Below are 22,049 nucleotides of genomic sequence, written 5' to 3'. Positions count from 1 at the left end.
CAGCTTTTCCTCATATTATCTTTTTAAATTAATTAATTTATTTTAATTGGAGGCTAATTACTTTACAATATTGTGATGGTTTTTGCCATACATTGACATGAATCAAATAGTCAATGCTATGTAGGAAAAGATTGTAAAAATCTGTGACAGACACAGAAAGACCATCTGAAATAACAGACCCAAGAATTTGAAACTGGTTCAATAACTAAAGAGAAAAATGTTGACATTAGTAATGATAATAATTTTAGATGCTGGTTTTTCAATAACATTGCTTGTCAGTCCAAAGTAGTGATAAATCATATTCTCTCTCAAGTCAATATCAACAGTAATTTACCTTTGTCTTGATATGCAGATGGTTGTTGTTGACTTTTTGTATAGATCTCATGCTGATCCCTCTGCTCCATTATAGGCAATTCAGGTGTGTTTAAATATTCTGACCTTTATAAAGATAAATAAAACCATGAAAATGTTAAAGACAATATTACAATTAATCTGACTTTGAAAACTACTTATTCATATAAGTGAGAAAAAAATTGGTTCATCTACTCAGTACTTCTATGATTAACTGTGCTAGCTTGAGTAGTAAAGGGTTAAAAAAAATTTCTGTTTAATGGAAGTGACAACTACTTAGGTCATGTAGTCATCTTCACATGTCCCCATAGATTTCTGATATCTGTGTGTAGCCTTAAAAATTTATTGCTAATGCTTCTTTCAGTTAGATAACAAAAGCTAGGATCTCTTGAATACTGTTGGCATCTATTCTGATTGGTCAGTGGCTGTTCTGTACTGACTGTTAAGTATATTAAATGTCATCCCAGCATATGGAATACCCTTATCTGGAAGGGAAATTACATATACTGTTATTTTTCAGGCATCATAATATAGGAAAAGAATGCTGAGTTCTCATCTAGAGCCCTCTGCTTACTAGGAATATGAGTTTTGGTTATTTCATCCATATAATGAGATAAAAATACCTTGATTTATAAGCCAGGTTGTTGCTAAGGTCAAAAGAAATAATGCATAAAAGCTCAATTTTTAAGTTATAAAATATTTTATAAATCTGAGATATTATTAATATAGAGTGGGCCCTAAACAGAAAAGACTGGACTTTATACACTAACATGATTTCCCCTTTTAAAGTATACTCTTGTCACCTGTTAAGTTTATAACCTGAGAGCATGACACATAGGATGACTAGTTTTTCCAAGAAAGAGATGATTTGATCTATGTTAAAAGTATACTATAACTACAGAGTTCTAAAAAAACCTGGGGGTACAAAAGATAAAACTCTTATGATGTCATTACCGCATTATAGAACTAACTAATTACTATGATTTAAAGGTAGCCAGTAACAATCTTTCTCTGAGTAAATGATTATTTGGAGAAACAGTTTATGATGAATAGTTTACCTCAGATATTAACATTATATTTGTACCTTGCTATACTGGGAAGAGAAGGTTTTGGAGCAAAACCAAAGTCCTTAAGGTCCACACTTGGAGATTTATTCATCTGCATCTATTAATGAAAAATAATAAGTTCAACTATCAATTTCACATCAATACCTTTTAACAAATGAGACAAACAGCAAAATTTCTGCTGACACATATAGTCCCCAAACCAACAAATTATAGGAAACACAGGCTAATTCTCAATTCAAATCTCCTTCTCAGGCCCTTCTTAAATGCTGATATTATTCATGCTTCTTCTTCACTAGGCCATCTTCTCTTTTCACTCTACACATTCTCAAAGATCTCATTTCTTCCCATGGCTTCAGTTACCATCTACACATAAATGACTCTCAAATCTGTAGCTCTCTGTAGATTTGAGCTCAGTTCTCTTTCTTAATTTTCTAGTTCAGCTCTCTCCTGACTTTCAAACAGCTATATCCAACTGTTGATAGAACATCTTTACCTAGACATCTTGTAGGCCTCAAAATTCAGTATTTCTCAAATGAACTTATCATGTCTCTATTCCTCCAAACTTGCTTTCCCTTTAGAGTTTTTACCCTAGTGAGGCCCCACTTTTTCCTCAATTGCTCAAGCCAGAAAGTGAAAGTGAAGTCACTCAGTCGTATCCAACTCTTTGTAGCCTACCTGGCTCCTCCATCCATGGGATTCTCCATGCAAGAATACTGGAGTGGGTTGCCATTTCCTTCTCCAGGGCATCTTCCTGACCCAGGGATCAAACTCAGGTCTCCCACATTGCAGGCAGACTCTTTACTGTCTGAGTCACCAGGGAATCCCAGAAAGCTGGGCATCATCTTTAACAATTCTTTCTACTTCACCTCTCATAAGCAATTAAGTACCAAGGTAGCTGATTCTACCTCTGAAAAATATTTTAAACCCAGCCACTTCTCTCCATTGCTACTGCCACTACATGAGACTAGGCCATTGTCTTGCCTGGATTACTGTAAAACCTCCCAAATGAATCCTTATGCTCTTTTTCTATTATCTCTAATCCATTCTCTACATTGCATCCAGAGTGAACTTTACAAAACAGCCACTGATTAAAGTCCTTTAGTGATTTCCCTTTCAGGATAAAGTCCAAATCTTTAAAATAGCAAAATTGTTTTCATGACCGAGATCCTACTTATTTCTTCACCCTTATCTGTCTCCACCCTCCTACTTGTACATGAACTCCAGATATACTGCATTACTTCAGTTTTTAAAAAGATCTGTATCTCTTTCTCTGCCCTGGGCCACTGCATATTCTCTACATCTGAAATAATTTTCTAACCCTCTTCACCACTACTCTGGTATTCACCTCTCGCCATACTTGGCTTATGCCTATATATCCTTCAGGTCTTAGTCATGTTTATCAGGAATCCTTTCCTGGCCTATTGAAAATGGAGTGAGTGTACTTTCTATATAAGTTCAAGTTATCTCACACTTCGGTCACAGAATCACTCATCACAGTGTGTTGAAAAAACCTACTTACTTATTTGTATCCTTCACTCAACTGTAAGCTCTACGAGGACTGAGACTAAAACTTTCTTATCATTGTATCCTCCACATCTACTATAGTGCTTGGCACATTCTTGGTGTTCAATGAATATGAAAAGGAAGGAAGGAATGATGTGGAATAAATATGAAAAAAAAAGAAGGAAAAAATTGGGATACTAAAAAATAATTGTCTCAGAAAAGGTGGTTGCCATTTCAAATTGCAAACCGCTCCATGTTTTCCAATAGTCTCCATATTTTAGCCTGATGACTCAGAATCTTCTTTTTATAAAAAAAACCCTAGAAAAGAAACCAGCCAATCCTGTAGGACATCAACCCTGAATATTCATTGGCAAAACTGACGCTGAAGCTGAAGCTCCAATACTTTGGCCACCTGATGTGAAGAGCTGACTCACTGGAAAAGACCCTGATGTTGGAAAGAGTGAGGGCAGACGGAGAAGGGAGAGACAGAGGATGAGATGGTTGGATGGCATCACCGACTCAACAGACAAGAGTTTGAGCAAACTCTGGGAGATAGTGAAGGACAGGGAAGCCTGGTGTGCTGCAGTCTATGGGGTCTCAAAGAGTTAAGACACAACTTAGAGCTGAACAACAACAGAAAAGAAACAGGTGCTCTGTCATTTTCTTGGCTCTGTTCTGTTCTGTTCTGTGAAGGTGAAGTTGCTCAGTTGTGTCTGACTCTCTGCGACCCCGTGGACTGTATCCATGGGATTCTCCATCCACGGGATTCTCCAGGCAAGAATACTGGAGTGGTTTACCATTTCCTTCTCCAGGGGACCTTCCCAACCCAGGGATCGAACCCAGGTCTCCCGCATTGGAGGCAGACGCTTTAACCTCTGAGCCACCAGCTTGATCAATTATTTTGCCCTGGATGACCAAGGCTTATAGTTAGTCTGCTAGTGACTTATCAACCAGAAGGAATTCCCATTCCTTCATCACTTGAAAGGGAGACTCAGTACTCATCTAGGAGAGTGATGATGAGTCACTCTCATAAGTCACAATTAAAATCGGCTTTAGATTTTCTGGTGGCTCAGAGGTTAAAGCATCTGCCTGCAATGTGGGAGACCTGGGTTCCATCCCTGGGCTGGGAAGATCCCCTGGAGAAGGAAATGGCAACCCACTCCAATATTATTGCCTGGTGAATCCCATGGACAGAGGAGTCTGGTGGGCTACAGTCCACGGGGTCACAAAGAGTCGGACACAACTGAGCGACTTCACTTCACTTCACTTCACTTCATTTAGATTTTCCAGCCCAGTCCACCACAGATGGAGCCAGGAAAAGGCAAGAGGATCTAGTTTCAATTGCTGAACCAAAGCAAGCTACATACCCCTCTCCATTTCCCTCTCTCCAGTTTAAAAAATTAAAAAAAAAGGCTAATGAAGGAAAGGTTTGTATAACTATGCTCCAAACATGGATTTATAGATTAATTATTAAAAATTATAGTATCTTTCCCTATGGGCTTCCCTGATAGCTCAATTGGTAACGAATCTGCCTGCTATGCAGGAGACCCCGGTTCAATTCCTGGGTCGGGAAGATCTGCTGGAAAAGGGATAGGCTACCTATTCATGACTGAGTCAGACATTTCCTTCACACTTTTCCTATAGAAACCATATTATGAATAAAAGTCATATTCCTAGTCAAGCCTTTATGTAACTCGAAAGTACTTCTGTGGATACCTATCTAATTGATACACAGCCTGGTAGGCTACAGTCCATAGGGTCGCTAAGAGTCGGACACGACTGAGCGACTTTCCTTTCACTTTTCACTTTCATGCATTGGAGAAGGAAATGGCAACCTACTCCAGTGTTCTTGCCTGGAGAATCCCAGGGACAGGGGAGCCTGGTGGGCTGCCATCTATGGGGTCGCACAGAGTCAGACACGACTGAAGCGACTTAGCAGCAGCAGCAGCAGCATATATATTTAACTATAGAACAAGGGATAAATGTTATTAAAACTAACCTTCAGACGTTTAACTGGAGGAAGAGATGAAACAGCATTTCTATTTCTTAAATCAGATAAATATGAAGAAATTGTTGATTCTTTCCCTTCTGACTTCTGTGCAACTCCAGTTTTACCTATGAAAGGAAATTCTAGATTCTTTAACTTCAATTTTAGGTATTATTCAAATAAGACCAAATTTCTGCAACATTTCTAATCTAATATTTACTTTTTAAAAATGTTGTCCACAAAAGAATAAAAATTATTTGAGTTATAAGCTGCATAATATAAATATCATGTATAGATAATCAGGGTATGATTACTATTCCTCAAAGAACTTTTAATTTTTAAAATCTGAAATAAACTGTTTTATGGAACTCACAGCAGTCATGTCCACATGTATGTTTATTTTTACAGTGATGATTACATTCTCGGTTCCCAGGTTTTTTGCAAGCAGTCATTCCTAAATCAATATAAGGGGAAAAAAATCTTTTTCACTGTATCTATTAACACAACTGTTAATTATAATTAATTTTTATCCACCTCTTTCCTTTCTGATGGTACAAAAAGATCATGATTTTCACACTTCCTCAAAAATTAACCCATTTCATATGTATTTTCAAAAGATATTCTGATAACACTCAGTCCCTGCCTACCATCAGCTCTATCCCAGCTTTTCACAAGAAGCACTGAGTCACCTATAAGCTTCTCTTAACCTCCCTAATATATTTATTTATTTATTTTACTTTACAATATTGTATTGGTTTTGCCATACATCAACATGCATCTGCCACGGGTGTACATGTGTTCCCCATCCTGAACCCCCCTCCCACCTCCCTCCCAATACCATCCCTCCTAATATAAACAGAATTAAATATCACAGAATATCAGTTAACTCTTGCTGAATGAGGTAAGAATGTGGGTGGAGTTTTGAAACTTTTTTTCTACTTTATACTTAAGCCTGAAAAATCTGGAAAGAAGCAAACCTCATGGCATTTTGTTGGCACCAGAGACAGCAGCTAATAGATAGGACACTATGCATATTTAATAAATGTTAGAAATAAGTGCTTTAGGGATATAAATAATTTTCTATATGAATTCACAGAAAGAAGAGATTGCTTCCAGCTTGACCCCTGTAAGCTAGAATTAATACACCTAAATACATAATTTATTCTTCATTTATTATATTTAAGTAGGCTTTTTCTTGATTCTAACTGTCCAAACAACATGTAGGAAGGGAGAGACATTTGAACTGATCCTGGAAGGACAGACATGATCTGGACATGAGAAGGGGACCACAGGAAGATGTCCCAAGCCAGAGCATAATATCCAAAGGCAGCAAACCACAGACTAGAGAAAAGAATTGGTGTATTTTCACTGGAGCACAGATTTTTAAATGAATTAGAAATGCTGGAGATAGTGAAGAGCTTTGAATACTTCTGTAATCTTTCTTGGACCTTTACTCTTCATTTTCAGTGTGTTACTCAATCAACCTTTTTCAAAGCATGGCATAGCTAAACAAAGATAATATCTATATAGCACCCTGGGGTAAATGAATAAGGCTGCTCACCATATGAGGGAACTAGTTAGATGCCACGAGACTGAGAAAATCAATATATTGGGTACTGAATAAGTAATAAAATATTATGGGCAGCTGGAAGCTGATAGCTAAACCACAGTGTTCCCAATTGAACATAAACAATTTTGGTAAAATATAAACAATACTCAGATAAGGCCACTCTATGATTATAATGGAAGACAGATGTGAGACTACTGTATAATTATTTCTGAAAGTAGAGACAAGGACACTGAAGAACCACAAAAATAACTAAACATCTCCCTCTTCTGGCTAATGCAAATGACTACCATTTCTTTAATCCGTTCATCTCCAAGACAAGACATACCAAAATATCCAATACCCTACTTGCCAACAGCACCCAATCTAGAATTGACCTCTGCTTTCCCTAAGTCCTTCTAAGAATTGCCTGTCACAAGCTGAACTCCTATAGTAGGCTCCTTCTGATTCCCTGAGATGACCCACAGTTCTGCAGATGCTATACTCTCCTTTGAGGCAGCAGTTAGAAACTACCTAACTTTCTTCAAATATGGGTTTCCCAGGTGGCACAGGGGTAAAGAATCTGCCTGCCAATGCAGGAGACACAAGAGATGCAGGTTCAATCCCTGGGTCAGGAAAATCTCCTGGAGTAGGAAATGGCAAACCCCTCTAGTATTCTTGCCTGGAAAATACCATGGACAGAGGAGCCTGATGGGCTACAGTCCATGGGGTTGAAAAGATGGGATATGACTGAGCGACTGATCATCATCATCATCTCAAATACAGGTATGCTCCTAGTGGCCCTTGTCTGAAAGTTTTTAACATTATATTTTACAAGGTGTGCCACAGCTTGAGAAGTTTTGCCACAGGTTGAGAAGTTTTGTCCCAGTTCACGACCTCTGGTTTCCTTGAATCCAGTCCTACCATGTTACAATTTATTTTATATGCTGTTGCTTAGTTAATCCTCCCAAAATTCAGCTCTGATCAGATCATCTGCTCACTTAGAAACATTAGTTACTTCCTGCTGCCAACAAAATTAATTCCATATTTAAGGTCCTCTATGATGTAATTCTTATCATCCTTTTTAGGACCCACATTAACCCTTACCATCAAAATATATCTATTTGCCATTAGTATTAAAACAGTCCCAAGCCTTTCTATGACTGTACCTCTGATATTACCTCTTGTCTTAGAGACTTTGTCTATCAGAAGCCTATCAACTTTCAAGACCGACTCAAATAGCACCTCTATCATGGAGATCTAATCATTAGGAAATCACTCTGATCACCTAAATTGGAAGTGATTTCTCTCTCCTTTGAGCCCTTATGGCATTTGTTTGTCCCTCTCACTAACTGTATGCTGCCTTATACTTAATGTATTTACATGAAAAACTCAGTAAAGAAATATAGGGCACCCTAAACTAGAGTAAGATAATGTGAGTCCTAATATGGGATGTTCTCTGTAGAAAACAGGGATTAAAAATAAACTGTTTTGTTATCTCACGAAGTAAAAAGATAAAATGAAATTATGTATGTGACTGCATTTTAAAATTAAGTAATAAACTAATATATTAGTATATGTATTAACTCTACTATTACATTAACTAAAGGTTATACAAGTAAGTATAGAATTATTTTGACTGCTATGAAGGAGAGGAGCACAATGCTATATAACAGGGGAATGGTCTGGTTAGGAATGTTTTGGAAAGCTTCCCTAAGGAAGTAATAATTGGACTGAGGACTGAAAAAAGAGCAGCATTTACAAGGGGTAGGAGAAAGAATGTTTCAGGCAGAGGGGATAGCATATGAAAAAGCTCTAAGACAAGGGAAAGCATGGCATACAAATTAAAAGAAGGTCAAAAAAAAAGGTCAATGTGGCTGATGCTCAGTAAATAAGACAGAGTGCATGAGATGAGACTACATTGGTAGAAAGATCAGTCTATGTTCCTAGGGAAATGGCTCTATCATGGCACTCTGGTGATTGCATGTCACCACCTAGGCAAGGCTCTGCTGGTTACAGAATGCCCTCTGATCTTCCCTGGAACATGTCAAGATATGTGGTCTTGCGAGGAACTGTTTGTAGGCCATTTCTCATCTGCCTCCTTGGCTTGTAGGAGGCTCCCTGTTTTGCATAAGGCTGCCAAGAGGCAGTTTCTCATCTGTCTCCTGGTTCTAGTCAGGCATACGACTGTCCACTTTGCCTCTTTCAAGCACACCTATAGGCTATAAAACTGCTTAGCTATCACCTAGAGTTGACTCCTCAAAAACAAAGCAACTCATCTTTGATGATATCTGGCCCCTCCAGTTCAGTGTCATCCTATGAGATGATGGATACATGCAGCTGATATCATGCTGATCTTGTTTTGCCATCTGTGTAAGTAATAAACTGTCTAAACACATTTGGGTCTCTTGGGTCCTTACTAGTCAACCCTATTGGAGGTGAAGCAAGACTTACATAGCAGCTGGCACCCCACTGCTACTTAGGAACTCACTGATTATGTGATAATATGGAAACTTGTTGAGAATGTTAATGATTTGTATTTTTATTCTAAGAGCTATGGGAGCCACTGAAGAGTTTTAATCAAAGAGGGAACATAACTGAATCTGCATTTTGAAAAAGCAATCTGTGGAGTATAGTATGGAGAATGGATTTGAGAGAGGACAGAGTAGATGCAAGAAAACTAGTTAAGAGGTTACTGTAAGAGAATAGATTTGAGAGCAGACAGAGTAGATAAAAGAAAATTATGGTAACAGTCCAGAGTGGTAGTATTAGCAGATTCAAAGAGAATGGACTAATTTAAGAGATATACAGAAGGTAAATGTATTTTTCAAGCAGAATCAAGTTAGTGTTTTTTTTTTCCTTGAGCAATATTTTATTTTCTCTGAAGCTTTACTGCCTTCCTTTTAGTCTAGCTATGTCTATCTTAAGTTTCCTTATTAGTTCATTCAATATTCCAAAGATAAGGACAACCACATGAAAACACCTTGCCGGACTCCCGCCTCAATAGTTATCTCTTTTCTAGAGCCCTCCAGCCTCCTCCCAATGCAATCTAGGCCTGTACTATAGTTGTCATCCTGGAACTTCCTTTCATTAAGCTCCTGGATTGAATCTACTATTGCTGGATTTTTTGACTTTTTCTTTATTGTTTAACGGTTTGGTTGTGCTTATCCTTGAACAACTGCCTGAGAAAGGATGCATGACAGTTAAATTTTCTGAATAATTGAATATATTAAGATGTCTTTACTTTCACACTTAATTAATAGTTTGGCTAGGTATAGAACACAGGGTTGGAAATAATTTTTTTCCCCTGGACTTTTAAGTCCACTGTCTTCTAGCATCCAGTATTGCTGATGAAAACACTAAACTATTTCGATTTTTGTTCCTTAGAAGCATTTATGATTTTCTCTCTATCCATGATGTTCTGAAATGTTCTCTTCTTTGTAGATCTTCTTTCATTCATCCTAACTAGCACTGTGCTAAGTTGCTTTAGTTATGTCCGACTCTGTGCGACGTTATGGACCAGGCTCTTCGGTTCATGGGATTCTCCAGGCAAGAATACTGGAGTGGGTTGCCATGCCCTCCTCCCCGGGGTCCTCCTGATGTGGGGATGGAACCAGCATGTCTCTTATGTCTCCTGCATTGACAGGGGGGTTCTTCACCAGTAGTGCCATCTAGGAAGCCCTAAGTAAACCCTTTTGATATGCAGACTTATGCCTCGCTTTAAGTCTAGCAAATCTTCTCAAATTATTTCTTCTGATTTGTTTTTTCTGTCTTTCTGGAACTCTTATTAGTCAGGTATCAGGCTACAGATTGCCCTCCTGTCCCATGTTTCCTGTCTCTTATCGTTTTGCTTTCATTCAGATTATACTGACTTTATCTTCTGGCCCTCCAACTAGGCTATTTTTTTTTTTTTTTTGGAATCATAGTTTTTACTTCCCTGTGCTTACTCTTCTTTTCTAATTGATTTTTTTCATGGTATCCTATTGTTTTATAGTTGCAATTTAATCTTTAATTTGTCTGAGATTACTAATCTGTTTATATTACACCTGTGAATTATCCTGTTTTTATTTTATCCACTTTCTGTTTACTTATTTGGGGCTTTCTTTCACATGTTCCAAATTTTCTTTGAATGCCTCTTTATCCATGGTTGTCTGCCTATGCGGCAGTTCTATTATACCTTCACAGATGAGGAAATTAATTCATAAAGAGGTGAAGTAACATGTTCAAGACTGTGCAATAATAAGTAGCACATTTCAGATTTTAATTCAGGTAATCAAATTTCAGAGGCTGACCTCTCAACCACCCTGCTTTACTGGTTATAGCAGCTGCCTTACTTCTCCCCCACATAATGCATTTAATTTACTTAGTGATGAAATTTTATCAAGTAATTAATTACTTACATGATGAAAGTGAAAGAGAAAAGCGGAAAAGCTGGCTTAAAACTCAACATTCGGAAAACTAAGATCACGGCATTATGACATCAGGTCCCATCACTTTATGGCAAATAGATGGGGAAACAGTGGAAACAGTGAGAGACGTTATTTTCTTGGGCTCCAAAATCACTGCAGATGGTGACTGCAGCCATGAAATTAAAAGATGCTTACTCCTTGGAAGAAAATCTATGACCAACCAAGACAGCATATTAAAAAGCAGAGACATTACTTTGCCAACAAAGGTCCATCTAGTCAAAGCTACGGTTTTTCCAGTAGTCGTGTAATGGATATGAGAGCTGGACTGTAAAGAAAGCTGAGTGCTGAAGAATTGATGCTTTTGAACTGTGGTGTTGGAGAAGACTCTTAAGAGTCCCTTGGACTGCAAGGAAATCCAACCAGTCCATCCTAGAGAAAATCAGTCCTGAATATTCATTGGAAGGACTGATGCTGAAGCTGAAACTCCAATACTTTGGCCACCTGATGCGAAGAACTGACTCATTGGAAAAGACCCTGATGCTGGGAAAGATTGAAGGCAGGAGAAGGGGAGAACAGAGGATGAGATGGTTGGATAGCATCACCGACTCAGACATGAGTTTGAGCAAGCTCCAGGAGTTGGTGACGACAGGGAAACCTAGCCTGCTGCAGTCCATGAGGTCGCAAAGAGTCGGACACGACTGAGCAACTGAACAGAACTGAATTTACTTAGGGAAGGAATCCATGGTTTATAGGGTGGGAAGAATAGGAGGAAATGCCTTGCAGGTTGTTGTTTTGCAGTAACGGATAAGGAGTCACTTTGTCCCTTATCCAACAACATCTAATAGATGAACTTAAAAACATTACCACATGATGGTGCACAATGACTATACACATTTGTTACCAGTGGTAGAAATTATAACTAGGATCTGAAAGTCTAATTATATAGGTTCTGGGGACACCCCAAAATTTCAAGGCAGAGTTGAAAGAATTGACAAGTCTTGCTAGGAATGAGAGCTTTATTTCAGCTTGTTTACAGAATACTAGCATATGGATGGAGAAGGCAATGGCACCCCACTCCAGTACTCTTGCCTGGAACATCCCATGGATGGAGGAGCCTGGTAGGCTGCAGTCCATGGGGTCGCTATGAGTCGGACACGACTGAGTGATTTCACTTTCACTTTTCACTTTCACACAATGGAGAAGGCAATGGCAACCCACTCCAGGGTTCTTGCCTGGAGAATCCCAGGGACGGGGGAGCCTGGTGGGCTGCCATCTCTGGGGTCGCACAGAGTTGGACACGACTGAATCGACTTAGCAGCAGCAGCAGCAGCAGCATATGGATATTACCTAAGCGACAGAAACTTCTACTATATTTCTGTTAGAAATGATACTTCAGAAACATAAGTGCTCCTCCATCCCCCACTCCACTCCCTAAGTTCTGAGAATTGTCTGAATTTGTCTTATTAACAAACACAAGCTTACAGAGATTTATAACTAGAAAAATAAGGTTTTGAGAGAAAATTGACATAAAATATACATTTAGGGATCAAATTAACAGATCCCATACTCCATCATTATCAAAATCTGAAATGTATACATTTTCTTAGTTCTGCCACATAATATATTAATTTATATGTTTTTAAAGCTCCAGTTCCAAGTACTGAAAGCAAAATAAATCATTAACGTGAAATAGAAATGCATTTGAAGTGAATACATAAAATTACTTTAACACTGTCAATAATGACCAATAGGGTAAGGTCAGGTAAGATTTTTTAAAAATCTAGAAAAAAACAAATTAAAATAGGAGGCAGCCTTGCCATACTTAGGTTCACATCCTAACTATGTGTGCACGTGTGCATCAGTCATGTCGAACTCTTTGTGATCCCATGTACTATAGCTCGCCAGGCTCCTCTGTCCATGGGATTCTCCAGGCAAGAATACTGGAGTGAGCTGCCATGCCCTCTTCCAGGGGATCTTCCCAACCCAGGGACAGAACCCACAGCTCTTCTGTCTCCTGTATTAGCAGTTGAGTTCTTTAGCACTAGCGCCACCTGAGAAGCATTCAGAAAAGCAGAGGATTGAATAGGCATATTGCTGCCAACTGACAGTGAATTCCAGGTAGCACAGCGGAAGAAAATCAGGAGAAAAGAAGAGAGGGGGTCAGAAGATGTGATAGACTGGATTGAATGTGCATAAAATGTCCAGGGTATGAGAAATGATGACTGAGTCTGGGGCCTCTCTTGAGGAACTTGGTAAACAGGGTAAGGATGGGCTGCTGGTCTCAAGGAGAAGGCAATGGCACCCCACTCCAGTACTCTTGCCTGGAAAATCCCATGGATGGAGGAGCCTGGTAGGCTGCAGTCCATGGGGTCGCTAAGAGTCCGAGATGACTGAGCGACTTTACTTTCACTTTTCACTTTCATGCATTGGAGAAGGAAATGGCAACCCACTCCAGTGTTCTTGCCTGGAGAATCCCAGGGATGGGGGAGCCTGGTGGGCTGCAGTCTATGGGGTTGCACAGAGTCAGACATGACTGAAGTTACTTAGCAGTAGCAGTAGGGTAAATCTATGATTCCGTCATTGTGTAACTTTACTGAGAAAGGAAATGCAGGTAGTGTATGTATGTCATACATGAAGAGATAATTACACATCTTTATTTGGGGATATTTGATTTTGTATATAAGAACTGAATTCTATATCCAGAATGTATAACTCAGATGTAATTCAGATATAATGTAAATTTCAAATATAATCTGACTGTATAAATCAGAATGTATAATGAGATGGTTGTATATATAATATGTGTATGTGAATGGAGTATGTGTGTAATAAAACACTTGCCTGATAGGAGGCATCTTTGATCTGTTTTCTACAGGGTCATACTGAAAATCTGTGGGACTTTTGCTCTTAAAAAGTCTCATGCTAATACTAAGTATAATAAACATCCTAATTTCCACTACAGTTGCAAACAACAGAAACAATTCAAGCTATTTTAAACAAAAAGTTACAACAAAAAACCCCTTGTGGGGTTGGTGGAAATATATTACATTGTTGATCAGCCAACAAGTTGAGTCCCACTCCTTGTGATCCCATGAACTGCAGCACTGCCAGTCTTCCTTGTCCTTTACTATCTCCTGGAATTTGTGCAAACTCATGTCCATTGAGTCCATGATGCCATCCAACCATCTCATCCTCTGCCTCACCCTACTTCTCCTGCCTTCAATCTTTCCCAGTAGAGTCTTTTCCAGTAGTACTGGAGCTTCAGCTTCAGCATCAGTCCTTCCAATGAGTATTCAGGGTTGATTTCCTTCAGGATTGACTGGTTTGATCTCCTTGCTGTCCGAGGGACTCTCAAGAGTCTTCTCCAGTGCTCAGCCTTCTTTATGGTCCGACTCTCACATCTGTACATGATTAGTGGAAAAACCTTAGCTTTGACTATATGGACCTTTGCTGGCAAAGTGATGTCTCTGGCTTTTTAATATGCTGTCTAGATTTGTCATAGCTTTTCTACCAAGGGGCAATCCTCTTTTAATTTTGAGGCTGCATTCACCATCCACAGTATCTTTGGAGCCCAAGAAAATAAAATATGTCACTGTTTCCACTTTTCTTCTATCTATTTGCCATGAAGTGATTAGCCTGGAGGCCATGATCTTCGTTTTTTGAATATTGAGTTTTAAGTCAGTTTTTTCACTCTTCTCTTTCACCATCATCAAAAGGCTCTTTAGTTCATCTCATTTTTCTGCCACTAGAGTGGTACTATCTGCATACCTGAAGTTGTCAATATTTCTCCCAGCAATTTTGATTCCAGCTTGAGTCTTCCAGCCTGGCATTTTGCATGATGTACTCTTCATATAAGTTAAATAATCAGGGTGACAATACACAGCCTTGATGTACTCCTTTCCCAATTTGGAACCATCCGTTGTTCCATGTCCAGTTCTAACTTGCTTCTTGTCCTGCATACAGGTTTCTCAGGAGACAGGTTAGGTGGTCTGATATTCCCATATCTTTAAGAATTTTCCACAGTTTGTTGTGGTCCACACAATCAAAGGCTTTAGTGTAGTCAATGAAGCAGATGTCATTTTTGGAATTCCTTTGATTTTTTTTATGATCCAGCAGATGTTGGCAGTCTGATCTCTGGTTCCTTTGCTTTTTCTAAATCCAGCTTGTATATCTGGAAGGTCTCGGTTCCGGTACTGCTGAAGCCTAGCTTCAAGGATTTTGAGCATTACCTTGATAGCATGTGAAATGAGCACAACCGTATAGTAGTCTGAACATTCTCTAGCACTGCCTAATTTGGGGATTGGAATGAAAACTGACCTTTTCCAGTTCTCTGGCCACTACTGAGTTTTCCAAATTTGCTGGCATATTGAGTGTAGCACTTTAACAGCATCATAGGATTTGAAACAGCTCAGCTGGCTTTCCATCATCTCCACTATCTTTATTTGTAGTAATGCTTCCTAAGGCCCACTTGACTTTACACTCCAGGATGTCTGGCTCTAGGTGAGGGACCACATCATCATGGTTATCTGGATCATGAAGGCCTTTTTTTGTATAGTTCTTCTCTGTATTTTTGCCACCTATTCTTAATCTCTTCTGCTTCTGTTAGGTCCTTTCCATTTCTGTCCTTTATTGTGCTCATGTTGGCATGAGATTTCCCCTTGGTATCTTCATTTTCTTGAAGAGATCTCTAGTCTTTCCCATTCTATTGCTTTCCTCTATCATTTTGGATTGTTCACTTAAGAAGGCTTTCTTATCTCTCCTTGCTATTCTCTGGAACTTTGGCTTCAGTAGGATATATCTTTCCCTTTCACTTCTCTTCTTTTCTCAGCTATTTGTAAGGCCTCCTCAGACCTTCTTGCCTTCGTGCCTCAGACCACTTTGCCTTCTTGCATTTCTTTTTCTTGGGGATGGCTCTTGTCACCACTTCCCGTACAATGTTATGAACCTCTGCTCTTATCTGGTTCTTCAGGCACTCTGTCTGCAAGATTTACTCCTTTAAATCTATTTGTCACTTCCATTATATAATCATAAGGGATTTGTTTAGATCATAGCTGAATGGCCTAGTGGTTTTCCCTACTTTCTTCAATTTAAGTCTTACTTTTGCAATAAGCAGCTCATGAGCTGAGCTATAGTCAGCTCCAGGTATTGTTTTTGCTGACTATATAGAGCTTTTCTATCTTTGACTGCAAAGAATACAATCAGTCTGATTTCAGTATCGACCGTCTGTTGATGTCCATGTGTAGAGTCATCTCTTGTGTTGCTGGAAGAGGGAGTTTGCTATGACCAGTGCATTCTCTTGGCAAAACTCTGTTAGTTTGCTTCATTTTATACTCCAAGGCTAAACTTTGCTGTGACTCCTGGTATCTCTTGACTTCCTACTTTTGCCTTCCAGTCTTATAATGAAAAGGACACCTTTTTTTTGTTGTTGTTATCTCACAGAATCCAAAAGCAGTATGGCAGCTAGGGATCAGGAGGGACTGAAACCAAGAAATGGAAAGTCAGTAGAACTTCAGCTCTAGAGTTCTCACCTTTGCTTCTTTCTGTACCTTTGCTTTAGTCTTCTCTTACACAGTCCAGCTATCTTTGATAATTTCTGTACATGGTAAAGGATCACTACCGATAGCCTTGATTTTATATACTCTCAGTGCAATCCTAATTCTAAATTGTCTTTCTTAAATGGATGTATCTCTTTCCTTCTAGGAATTTGGACTTTGGCCTGAATAAAAGAAGGTTACGCTAGCTACTGATAATTTTGCTGTTGTAAAAATAGTGGCCAGAACAAAGGTCCAAAGAGAATGTAGTATAAACAAGACAAACAACCTACTTGCCCCTTTCTCTTGGAATCACTAATCTACTTTCTGTCATTATGTATATGTCTATTATAGAGATTCATATAAATGGAATCATACAGTATCTGATCTTTTGTGACTGGCTTCTCTAATTAGAATGTTTTCAAGGTTCATCTATGTTGTAGCATATATTAGTAGTTTATTCTTCTTTATGGCTGAGTAACATTCCACTAAATGAATATGCCACATTTTCCTTATCTGCTAGTTGATAGATATTTGGGTTGTTTCTATTTTTTGGCTGTTAGGAATAACGCTACTATAAACATTCACAAATACATTTTTATGAGTATTTTTTAATCCATTTGGACATATACCTAAAGGAGGAATTCCTAGATCACATGGTAATTCTATGTTTAACTGTTTGAGGAACTGACAAAATGTTTTCCAAAGCAGCTGCACAATTTCACATCCCCACTACCAAAAGTGTGAGAGTTTCAATTTCTCTGCATCCTTGCCAACATTTGTCATTGTCCATCTTTTTTATTAAAGCCATCCTACTAGGTGGTAACACCCTGGTTTTGATTTGAATTTCTGTATTGATTAATGATGTTGGACATCTTTTCATGTTGTATATTGGCCATTTGTAGTTCTTCTTTGAAAAATATCTACTTAAATTCTTTGACCAGTTTTAATTGGGTTGTTTGTCTTTTTATTTGTTGAGCTGTAAGATTTCTTTATATATACTAGATACTACTCTTTTATCAGATATATGACTTGCAAATATTTTCTCATTCTATGGATTGTTTTCCACATACTTTTTCTTCACTTTCTCGATAGTTTCATTTGAAGCACAAAAGTTTTCCATCTTGATAAAGTTCAATTCATCTGCTTTTTTTTTCCCCCTTTGGTTGCCTGAGCTTTGAGTGTCATATCTAATAAACTACTGCCTAATCCAAGGTCATGAAAATATACACTCATGTGTTCTTCTAAGGGTTTTACATTTTAACTCTTATCTTTAGGTCACTGATCCATTCAGAGTAAATTTTTATATGTAGGATGAAGTAGAGGTTCAAACTAATGCAAGTGGTTATCCAGATGCCTAGCCATTTTTGGTGAAACACTGTTTTTTCCCATCTGAATTGTTTTGGCATCTTTGATCAGAATCAATTGACCATAGATGTATTTATTACATTTACATTTAGTACATTTATTTCTGTACTTTCAATTATATTCTATTGGTCTATTATTATACCAGTACTACATTATCTTGGGAATCACTGATGGCTCAAATGGTAAAGAATCTGCCTGCAATATGGGAGACCCAGGCTCGATCCCTGGGTTGGGAAGATCCCCTTGAGAAGGAAATGGCAACCCACTCCAGTATTGTTGCCTAGAGAATCCCAAGAACAGAGGAGCATAGAGGGTCCATGGGGTCGTAAAGAGTCAGACACAACTGAGTGACTAACAACATAACACAAATACACTACCTTGATTAAGTTTTATAGTAAGCTTTGAAATCAGGAATTGTGAGTCTCCATGTATGTTCTTTTTTTAAAGATTGATTTGGCTATTTTGGGTCCGTTACATTTCCGTATGAATTTTAGAATCAACTTGTAAATTTCTGTCAAAAGAAGCTGGAATTTTGAATAGGGATTGCATTGATTTTTTGAAATAATTTAGGAAATATTGCCTAAATATCTAAATATCTTAGTGATATTAAGACTTCTAATCCACAAACATGGTATATTTTTCCATCTATTTACATCTTCTTTAATTTCTTCCAATGCTGTTTTATAGTTTGCAGTGCTCACATCTTGCACTGTCAACAAAATTTAACATTTTGTCAAATTTATTAAGCATTTTATTCTTTTTTGATGGGAAGTTTTTAACATTGACTCTGTATCCAGTGATGTTTCTAAATTTATATACTAATTTTAATAGTGTGTCCACAGAGTCTTTTATATTTTCTAGGTACATAATCATGTTGCTTTCAAGTAATGATAGTTTACTTCTTCCTTCCCAATCCTTATCCCTTATATTTCTTTTTCTAAATAGTTGTACTGACTAGGGCTTTTACCACAATATTAAAAAGAAGTAGTAATAGAGAAGACCATTTCATCATTCTCCATTTAAATAAGAAAGTTTAAAAAATATTTCAATATTGTGTATAACATTTACTATATATTTTTAATAAAAACACTGGATTTTTGTCAACCTTTTTTTGACATCCATAAAAAGGATCACATGTTTTTTTTTTCCCTGTTAATGTAAGAATTATATTGATCCATTTTTAAATGCTAAGGCTTTCTTGCACAGGTAGAATAAGCTATACTTAACTGTACTGTATTATGCTTTTTAAATATGTAGCTAGATTCCACTTGCTAATAGTTTGAACAATTTCTTTTTCTTTTAATGTCCTTGCCAAGTTTTGAAGTCAAAGTCATGCTGGCTTTTGAAAATTAAAACATTAGAAAATATTCATTTTTTATAAAAAAGTTTGGGTAAGTTTTACATTGCTGTGCTGTTCTGTGTGCTCAGTCATGTCTGACTCTTTGTGACCCCATGGACTGTACCCCACTAGGCTCCTCTGTCCATGGAATTTTCCAGGCAAGAATAGTAGTGAGTTGCTATTTCTTATTCCAAGGGATCTTCCTGATCCAGGGGGCATAGCCACATCTCTTGTATGGTGGAATATAACATAATCCAGAATCTGTAGATATAATGTCTGCCATACAATAAGAACTTATGAAACCTGCAAAGAGGCAGGACCATATGACTCATAATTAACTATATAAGAAAATGCAGTCATCTGAACCTCAGGATTTCTTTATGTAAAGATCTTTTTAAATTTCTTCAGTTTTATTACTAGGGTCAAGACTACTCAGATTTTCTTTCTTCTGTCAGTTTTGGTAAGATTTCTTCTTAAGGTATTTGTTCCTTTTTACCTAAATCATGTCAAATTTATTGGTAAAGTTATTTATAATATCTTAGCAGATTTTTTATGCCTATACGATCTGTAATGATATCACCTTTTTCATTCTTGATATTGTTAATTCATGTTTTATCTCTTCATTTTCAGTCTTATGTGGTCTTCTGTGTATTTATCTCTTCTTGGGCTTGCTGAAATTCTGAATCTGTAGATTGATGTCTTTCACTGTTTTGGAATGTTCTCAGCCTGTCTCTTTGAATACTGCATTTGTCCCATTCTTTCTCTACTCAGACTTTATGCATATGTTATCATTTTGAGTATTATACTGTTTTGTGTTCTTTCTGTTCTCTTATCTCTGGGCTTCCATTTGAATATTTTCTATTGATATGTCTAACAGTTCATAAATCCTGTGTTTGAACATATCCAAACTAATATTAAACCTACCTAATGAGTTATTCACTTAAGATACTACATTTTTCAGTTCTAGAAAGTTCATTTAAATCTCTAGGAATTCCAATTTTCTGGTGAAAATTTCCATCATTTCATTAATTTTGTATATTTCCTCCCCCTATTTTCTTGAAAATATTAATCACAGTTGTTTTATAATCTTTAAATGCCAACTCTACCATTTGAATCACCTACAGGCCTGTTTCATTTTCTTATATAGTTAATTATGAGTCATATGGTCCTGCCTCTTTGCAGGTTTTGTAAGTTCTTATTGTATGGCAGACATTATATCTACAGATTTTGGACTACATTATATTCCACCAGCAAGGGTTTGCTTTTTGCTTTGTCAGGAAAACATAGTGAATGGCTGATTCCACAAACTGTGTGATGCAGCCAAAAAAAGTGCAGTTTGGTGCTGTTAACTTGATAAACAACAACTAATTGTGTGTATAATATAGAATAAAGAAGATTAGTAGCATTCTATCATTTTTGTAATCATTGAGAATCAAATTTCTCAGCATGGCAGAAAGGAGATACAGATCACTGAGTATAGACCATTGACTTTAAGGATAAAAACTATAGCTCTGAATTTTATTTGGACATTTAACTATAAATAAATTATGTATTTTGTCTTTAAAAACAAAAAATCACATACTTCATAATTCTGTGCATGGAAAAAGGTAAGAGATAATCTCTCAATGGCAATGAGCTCCTCAAGCACACAAATTATTTATCATGAAAAGAAACCAGGGATCTTTGGAGAAAAGGCTTATTACAGGTCTGAGGCTGGAATTATAAAAGGTAAGCCTAGAACATCATATCATCCCATACAGCATGAAAGCGATCAAAACTACTAAGGACATAGCAAAAGGATTCAGGAGCCAATCTGGTATATCTAGATGGTATCAAGATGATATATCTATGATATTTATGAGTAATCAACAATTTGAACATTAACTCAGTATTGGAAAATAATTAGTTACCATTAGTGCAAAGAGTTGGACACGACTGAGCGACTGAACTGAACTGAACTGAACTGAAGTGCTCTTGGAGAATCCCAGGGATGGCAGAGCCTGGTGGGCTGCCATCTATGGGGTTGCACAGAGTTGGACACGACTGAAGTTACTTAGCAGCAGCAGCAGTTTTTTATGTAATACAGTTATTTTTTCTTAAATCCTTACAAATATATACTAAAACATTTATGGAGGAAATAATATAATATCTGATTTTCTTCAAAAAAATACAAGGGGAAATATGAACCCTGAGCTGAGAACTGTTTAAGGTGGATGATGGGTACATATACACTTCTTTCTACTCTCTATTTGAATGTTTATTTGAATCTCTATTTGAATGTCCCATAATAAAGAAAAAAAAGTTGTCACCTGCTTTGTCTTATCAAATCTGTTAATTCTTGTATATCACTTACTATCTCCCTAACATGGCCATAAGAATGGAGTGGGTATGAAAAGGGGAAACATATATAAAAACTAGTCAATTTTTTTCGCCAAAAATCACCGCAGAAGATTTTTGAGCTTTCTTTGAAGAAAGGAGTACAAATGCTGCAGTGTCTCTTTGTAAGGAGCCTGAGGTCCAGCAGCAGGCTAAGTGAACCTCAGCTGAAAGGAATTGTGACGATGGTATTCAGCCAGCAGGGATATTTCCTGAGGATGTACCCAGATGGTGCTGTCGATGGGACCAAGGATGAAAACAGCGACTACACCCTCTTCAATCTAATCCCTGTGGGCCTGCATGTGGTGGCCATCCAATGGGTGAAGGCCAGCCTCTATGTGGCCATGAATGGTGAAGGTTATCTCTACAGCTCAAGATCAAGCCCTGAGCCTTTGGAGTGGGAGCACTGTCTCCAAGACCTAGACTACCAGAGAACTAACCCTAGGGAGTATCAAATAGTTAGAACTCACACAAAGGACACCACCTGAATACAAGACCTGGCATCACCCAACCACCAGTAGCACCCTGTGAAGGACATCTCATTTAAACAACAAACAAAACAAAAATACAAA

The 22,049-nt window shown here is 37.7% G+C and overlaps 1 protein-coding gene across 4 annotated transcripts in view; it reads right to left on the bottom strand.

The window, feature by feature from the left end:
• HFM1 (helicase for meiosis 1) overlaps positions 1 to 22,049 on the bottom strand; it is a 108,863-nt gene that overhangs the window by 17,038 nt on the left and 69,776 nt on the right. For all 4 annotated transcript variants that reach the window (XM_059882576.1, XM_059882582.1, XM_059882575.1 and 1 more), the window contains exons 30-33: positions 5,282 to 5,362; positions 4,921 to 5,036; positions 1,436 to 1,515; positions 335 to 438 (exon numbers count right to left, since the gene is read on the bottom strand). In XM_059882576.1, the coding sequence (XP_059738559.1) occupies positions 335 to 438; positions 1,436 to 1,515; positions 4,921 to 5,036; positions 5,282 to 5,362 (381 nt within the window). The remainder of the gene's footprint in view (positions 1 to 334; positions 439 to 1,435; positions 1,516 to 4,920; positions 5,037 to 5,281; positions 5,363 to 22,049) is intronic.

Source organism: Bos taurus, chromosome 3 (assembly GCF_002263795.3).
Source record: "Bos taurus isolate L1 Dominette 01449 registration number 42190680 breed Hereford chromosome 3, ARS-UCD2.0, whole genome shotgun sequence".
Lineage (NCBI taxonomy): Eukaryota > Metazoa > Chordata > Mammalia > Artiodactyla > Bovidae > Bos > Bos taurus.
The sequence above is the reverse complement of the archived record's forward strand: the minus strand, read 5'-3'. Positions and strand labels throughout refer to the sequence as shown.